Source organism: Montipora capricornis, unplaced genomic scaffold (genome assembly GCF_036669925.1).
Source record: "Montipora capricornis isolate CH-2021 unplaced genomic scaffold, ASM3666992v2 scaffold_201, whole genome shotgun sequence".
Classification (NCBI taxonomy): domain Eukaryota; kingdom Metazoa; phylum Cnidaria; class Anthozoa; order Scleractinia; family Acroporidae; genus Montipora; species Montipora capricornis.
In genome coordinates this window covers 15,001-22,500 of record NW_027179959.1, presented here as the reverse complement: position 1 = coordinate 22,500, position 7,500 = coordinate 15,001, and the positions used below count along the sequence as shown (strand labels likewise).

The window sequence follows — 7,500 nt, the reverse complement described above, 5'->3', positions numbered from 1 at the left end:
ATATGTTAGTGAAAAGTCGCAGCTCCTTTAGTATAGGCCGCACGAGTCACAAGTAAATACAAAAACCGTAAACGGTGGTTTATTTCATCTTAATACTCAGTTTTTCTGCGAGGTTCGACAAGGACTTTTTAAAGAATTCAGTTTTAAAGCTTGTACATATGAATCGTAAGCGAACTGACATATTGGACGTATGCGAACCGACTCTCAGACGTAGACGAACAGACGGTAGGCGAAACGACCGGTTACCTAATAACTAAGTGAACTCATTCATGTTGCCGTTCAGATTGAAGATGCACAAAGCATTTCCGAAAAGACAAAGCCAGATGCTCGCAAAAACTAACTTCGATTTTAAAACACACAAAAAAATGTCCGACTTAAAAAAAAAAAGGAAGATGTCCCTTAAGAACTTTCATAGCTTCCGTAGGTTCCTTAATGTTTTTGACTAATTTGCACCATAAATGAAGGAAAAATGCCGAACATTCGAAAGTAACAGTACAGGCGAATAACGAGAAAAATTGAAGCAAAAATATAGAAAAAATAAAAGACACCCCGACCCCGGCCCCACCCCGGGCCCCGGCCTCTACCCCGCGTTTTGGCTACTACCATCTTAAATACGTTCCGCTAACCGACCAATATAGCTTGTGAAGAATTGTTTCGAGGTTTCTCCATCGTTCAAAAGTTTCGCACAGGTCGATGGTGTGAGTGTATTTACGACGAACAAACAAGTAATTATTATTCACAGTGGTTAACGCTGTATTTGCATAATCTAACGACACGTGATGTCATGCAATACTACATCGGAACCATTTCATGAGATATTAAGGAATACTTTGTCAGAGGCAATCACAATCGGTATCAAGACAACATTCTTTGTCATGTAAGCTGCTGTTTGTTATCTTTGTCTATAGGACTCTGATGTGATGAAACTCGCACTTAGTCGCTTTCACCCTCTTGTTCCTCCTCTTGAGTGGGTATTGGGCTTGGCTCAACATCCTGTTCAATAAAAATTCTCGTCTCTCCACAGCCGCGACTGTGGCCTCTTCAACATCCATAGAATCTTCCTCCATGAAACGACGTCGGGTTTTCTTGACGTCTTTATGCACGGGGTCATGCTTTAGACGTTCAAACCAGTGGAGATAGTTCAAGTGCAGCCCACGCAACTTTCTTCTGTAAACTGGTAACAGGGCATTGGAAGCTTTGGCCTCAGCTATCGTTTCAGAGACTCGCTCCTCCGAGAACGTGTTGACTTTTTTGTCAGAGGTTAAACTCAGTGACTCTTCTACGTCTTGGCGCAGAATTTCCCAGGGATTTTTGTAATCCGAGTCCCAGTTACTAACGTCTTCGTCCTCAGACTCGGTGACCATGTCCGAATCCGAGTCTTTTCCTTCCTTTTCCCCTTCGTCTTGGTTTAAGTCCTCGTCTTCACTTCTCTCTTCCGAGAGAGCATAGGGTGGTACTTCCTGAAATCTGTCCGCCATTGTTGCGCCTCCCACAGGTTTCTGGTCTGTGCGTTTCCAACAACCTCGCCTCTCGTGACGGTCTGTGTTGTAAGCTCGACTAAACGGTTTGTGGCAGTAGCGGCAGAAATGAGCCATACGCTCACCAAAGGGATTGCTCCAAATGAGCATCGTTTGCTTGACGTCTGCTTTTATACACATTTTGAGTCACGGAGCGAATGATCTTCGCAGTTACTCCCTGAATTGGAGTTACTCAGGGTTGCTCGGAGTTACTCCCTCAATTTTAGTTACTCCACCAAAATGAGTAGAGACCAAACTCTCACTGATCAAGTCTTACTCTGTGTTAGTCATTTCAAGTCACGCAAGGAGTGAGTTACTACCCCAATTCGAGTTACACGGGATTGCTCGGAGTTGCTCATGAGTTGCTCGTCGGTTTCTCATTTGCTCATGGGTTGCTCATTTACTCATTGCAAATGGTCAGTCAGGTGCCTCTCTAAAAATAGATGCGTAGTTAAAATTAGATTTAACAAATATATATATAACATCGGCCCATGTATGGGGGATCCTTTCTCTTACCTCATCCTCTCTTGCCCCCAGTTGGAGGGCTTGACAAAAATGTAAGTCGCATACTGATAACCAATGAGTTATTCTATTATATATGTGTGCGTGCAAACACGCCTTTGCTTGAGCTCTGCAATTTACGTCTGCTTATGGCTGTACTTGGAAATTAACCTTCCAAACACCTATATATTCTGCTCCCTAAAGCCAAGACCTAGCCACAGAGGGGTTCTCAGGCGCGGAAGTCTTTACAACCCGGAGAAATTGACTCTTCAAAAGTTGAACCGGCTTTCATCTTTCCTTCAACATGGAAGAGAAATTTGCATAACAAACACGACCATCAAGGCCCTCGCCAAGGTCAAAAGATCACCTCGTCCAACTGCCTTATACAGCAATTCTGTCGTAATTTTTTACCCTATAATCAAACTACAGCACGATATTGAGGTAAATCCTGGCCCTGGCTCGACCACAACCCAAGGAACAAAAACTAGCAAGAAGAACAACGTGAAAATTGCCCACCTCAATGTAAGATCCCTTAAACAAAGGGATCACTTTATTCAGGTCAAAGACACTGTACAAAGAAACGATTTTGATGTGTTCACAATCTCCGAAACTTGGTTAAACTGTTCCGTCTCAGACTTGGAAATCGAAATACCTGGTTATAATGTCTTCAGAGTGGACCGACAAGATAAGAGGGGCGGCGGGGTATGTATTTACGCACGCCCAGGTTTTAAAACAGAAGTACTCCACGATATTAGCGGAATTTCAGAAACCGGCCTACATCAACTGTGGATCAAGCTACAAGTCAGAAATTTTAGTCATTCCTGGTCTGCACAACCTACCGTCCACCTAATGTCCCTACAACTTGTTTCAACACTGACCTCCATTCAAGTTTAGTCGCTGCACTTCTTTACAACAAACCAGTTTACATACAAGGTGACCTGAATTGTAATTTACTGGACCTTAAGAGTCCCTGCCCGTAATTATCAAACACAACACGGCAAGGGGCGAAAATTCGATTTCGCTCATATTTTGATTGTAGACAGGCTTGGGCATGACAAGAACTACTTAATAATTTTTTCGGCAAAATATCCTTTTATTTCAAAGAAATATGCAAATTATCAAATTCCGTTAAAATCGCCATGTCACGCACTATTTTATTAAACAACTTTGAGAGTCTCGCATGGAAAAGAACATTATTCTTCCGTCTTTAGAACACTCAAATATTTTGTGCAATGTTTAAATGTGTGCTTGGTCGATTTTAGTGAATGTTGTGCTGTTGTTTTGGGTGGAAAATAATTAAATTTCGAAGACATGTATTTCATTCACTTAAAAGTACTTCGTAAATATAATTAATTTTCATCATGTGCGAAACCTTCAAATGGATTAAGCTTCTGGTGGTTGAATCGCCGAAGAATGTTCTACAGATTCCTGTAAAAATTTCTTTGGGCAAATGATTGTGAGCGACGCGAGAGCTTTTCAAAGTACGTTAAAAATGCAAATATTTGCCCTTCGTCGTCAAATATCAATTGACGGGTTACACGTAAATCTTAGCATGCGCCACATGACTTGACCCATATTAAGTTGAAATAGACACAGAGATGATAATTTCGAAATTTTCTAACCTTATTGGCAGTAAGAGACAGGTCCATAGGCCGATTTAACGTGTTTCTTTCACGATTCGTCGCCTTTAAGCGGTCAAAGTTTGCTTCTGTTTAGACAACGTCTAATGCACATCGCCAACTGTAACGTAATCAGTGGTCGAATATCATCATGAATCTGTGATCTTCTTTCGCGGCATATAATCATCACTGCATCTACCTGAGTCAACAGTTGCTAAGCAATTCGTGGATAGTTGTTTTCGTTGTACGTACTACACCAAGTTGACCAAAATATTACATTTGATTGCGACCTTTTACCCTTGTCGGCGCCCGCAGCACAATCTTGCAGCGTTCGTTATTTGGTCGTCACGCAATGCTATCATTTTAGCAGGAAGCTACACCGGTAGGGGTATATAATAATAATAATGATAAAAAAATTAAACAAATAAAAAAAATGTAAAACAAATATAAATATTTGATTTCGATATATTCGTATTTTGCTTTCCATATTTTGTATTGGGCAATTTAACACTGCGACTCGCCTTACCGTGGCCACCCAACAAACACTTTTTTCAAGTTAGCCAATCAGTGTGAGCGGATTTGATTGACAGACAAGCCTCCATTTGGTTCTTTCGCGTTGAAACTTTTTATGGAGGTGTGTCTGTCAATCAAATTCGCGTATCTTGATCAGTAACTAACTTGTAAAAATGTTTGTTGGGTGGCCACGGTATGGCGCGTCGCACTGTAAAATAAGTGAAACAATTTGTTGAAAGTTCATCTGTTTTAAGTCTGGGCTAGCGTGCAGTTCTTTGATTGGCTACGCTACTATCTATTCTGTGATAGATAGTATTTAGTGTAGCAGCTAACAAAATTAATGACGGCCGCCTCTTGGCGTTCTCGAAGTGTCTGTGAAGAGGATTTAGATAAAGTTTTCAACCACTAGTTGATTTATGCTAAAAGGGAATGAGACGAACACCCCCGAAACCCGCCCCGAAAGAGCTCTAACTCGGGCCCCGGCCACAGTAAAGCTTAAGCGTTTTTATCTCGAAGAAAACGAAGCAAAATATTTTCGCCCACACTAACGTTTAATTTTCCCATTGGTTTCATCTGTCCAAACTAAAACGTTGGAAAACGATAAGAACGAGTTGGACCTAGGATTGTGCATATGTGAAATAAATGTTCAGTTAATACCACTACATTCTCAAAGAAGTCCCACCACGCGCTAGCTCTTCCCGGTCTAGTCCAATGTCTCCTTTGTCTTCCGTATGGCTTTCCTTCTCTATCTCTATATCTCTTCGTGCCATAAGGCACATAAGGCTTTGACATTCTCTTTCCATACACTTCGGTTTGCTGCTAAAGCTCTGACAGTCGTCCATGATTGCCACCCAGCTACTCGTCTTTCGTCTTCAACCATTCTCCGCCATGTTGTTTTTGGTCGACCTGGTCTCCTCTTCCCCTCTGGCCTCCACTCCAATGCTGTAACACAGTGCTCCTCTCTGTTCTTCCTCAATATATGCCCGATCCAATTCCATCTTCGGCGTCTGATCTCATCACTCGGTCTGTTCACTCCTGTGGTCTCCTGGATTTGTTGGTGCGAGATGGTCCGTGGCCATCTTATTCTCAGTATGCGTTTCATGCATTTGTATTGGAAAGCGTCCAGCTTCTTTGCTTCTGTTTTCGTGAGTTTCCAAGCTTCGCAGCCATACATCAAAACTGCTCTGACAATTGTTTTGAACAATTGAACTTTCGTCTTCCTGCTAATTTCGTTACAGTCCCAAATTCTTCGCAACCTGTAGACAGTTTGTCTGGCTTTACTTATGGCGCTTTCTATTTGACAGAACTAACCGGCCAGACCGTGCATTTGGAAGGACTAACTCTACAACGCCTTCAAATTAACACACTTCGAGGATGATATATACTCCTTCAGAGGAATGCGAGGGATTATCATGCAAGTGTTGCTTCAAATTGTTGCATTTTCTTTGCAAACTGATTGGTCTGGCCAGTTGTGACAAAAGGAAAGCGCCCTTAGTCTCTGTTGTATGTCTTTGGTCGCCACGCCTTCTTTATCCAGCAGTGCACCTAGGTACTAGGTTTCCTTCATCAGCTCTGAATTGTTATGGCGGAATCTCACAAAACGCTTCAGGCATTAATTTGTGACATTTTGTTTCCGTGCGGAGATCGGGTGACTTCGAACGCGTAAGAAAAACTGCAAATTGGGGAGAGGCTTGTGAAGATTTGTCAGTTTTAAAAAAATGTCTGTTGTCGAGCGCGCGCAAGATGATGCGTTTGGTACCGGGGTTGGGTAACGGTATGATTACCGGTATGTTGCGAAAAGCAATATGCCACGTCAATATTCTAACATGGCCCCAAGGCTTTCAGGACAAACATCCATATTTGGTGTTGTCTTCTTTGTATCCAGTCTCTTTCGGGAATTTAGAGACAAAAGAAACTTTAAAAAGTTACAAAATAATTATCCCTATTTAAAAGCCTCAGAGCAAGTAAGAATAGTGATATATCGAACATGGCCTATTTGAGTAAAAAAAAAACACTTTGCAAAAGACGCACAAAAGTCTCCGACTGTCGCGAGAGTATTCGAAAACAAATTCTGCGAAGTTGAAAAAAAGACTAACGACTTCTTTTTGTGTTTGCACTGTTTGGTTTTGTGGAAGCTGCTTTTGCACAGCGCGGAAAGACCTAGGAACGAGTTTAAGCCGAAAGTGTTACGCAATGTAGGTAGCGGATCGCGTAAGAGATGACAACAGGAGACAACTCAGAAGACAAAGGGAAAATAGTCATTCTTTATATTCTTTTATTTACTCTCTTCCCACTCAACAAGATTTTGTGCTCAAAATGGTTACGTATATATCAGGATAGAAATTGCCCTACCCCTACCTCTAGGCTGGGATGACAGCATTGCGTGACAAACAAATGATCGTTCAGATGTGGAACAGATGTGGCGCTGTGCGAAGTAAGCAACTATCCACAAATGACTCAGCCGTTGCTGAGTTAGATGCAGTGGCGATCAGATGCGCCGAAATATGGTATTTGACCATTAAATACGATGACAGTTGGCGATGTAGATCAGACATTGTGTAAACAGAAGGAAACTGTACTGCTTTATATGTGCCGAATGGCGGGAAAAACACGTTAAATCGGCTTTTGGATCTGCCTTATGCAGCAAATAAGGTTGGAACATTTGGAAATTATCATCTCTGTGTCTATTTCAACTTAATATGGGTCAAGTCATGTGGCGCATGCTAAAATATATGGGTAACAAGTCAATTGATATTTGACGACGGAAGGGCAAATATTTGCATTTTTAACGTACTTTGAAAAGCTCTCGCGTCGCTCACAATCATTTGCCCAAAGAAATTTTTACAGGAATCTGTAGACCATTCTTCTACGATTCAACCAGCAGAAGCTTAGTCCATTTGAAGGTTTCGCACATGATGAAAATTAACTATATTTACGAAGTACTTTTAAGTGAATGAAATACATGTCTTCAAAATTTAATCATTTTCCACCCAAAACGACAGCACAACATTCACTAAAATCGACCAAGCACACATTTAAACATTGCACAAAAATATTTGAGTGTTCTAAAGACGGGCGAATAATGTCGTTTTGCATGCGAGACTCTCAAAGTTGTTTAATAAAATAGTGCGTGACATGGCGATTTTAACGGAATTTGGTAATTTGCATATTTCTCCCAAATAAAAGGATATTTTGCCGAAAAAACTGTCCAGTAGTTATTGTCATGCCCTAGCCTATCTACCATGAAAATATGAGCCAAATAGAATTTTCGACCCTTGCCACGAAATTAAGAATTTGTCTGATTTTTACAGACAGCCACTCTTAATACTCCTGAATCTCAAGCTCTCATC

The 7,500-nt window shown here is 41.3% G+C and overlaps 2 protein-coding genes across 2 annotated transcripts in view; one reads left to right on the top strand and one right to left on the bottom strand.

The window, feature by feature from the left end:
• LOC138034807 (adhesion G protein-coupled receptor B3-like) overlaps nucleotides 1-7,500 on the top strand; it is a 26,218-nt gene that overhangs the window by 8,423 nt on the left and 10,295 nt on the right. The window lies entirely within an intron of this gene.
• LOC138034809 (uncharacterized) lies at nucleotides 172-3,779 on the bottom strand. Its single transcript, XM_068881912.1, has 2 exons — nucleotides 3,641-3,779; nucleotides 172-1,950 (listed from the first exon to the last, which is right to left on the bottom strand). The coding sequence occupies exon 2, from the start codon at nucleotides 1,656-1,658 to the stop codon at nucleotides 903-905; it is 756 nt and encodes a 251-aa protein (XP_068738013.1). The 5' UTR covers nucleotides 1,659-1,950; nucleotides 3,641-3,779; the 3' UTR covers nucleotides 172-902.

What these genes read in the sequence shown, in the direction of transcription:
- LOC138034809 (XM_068881912.1), bottom strand. Translation starts at nt 1,658, where the DNA reads ATGTGTATAAAAGCAGACGTCAAGCAAACGATGCTCATTTGGAGCAAT.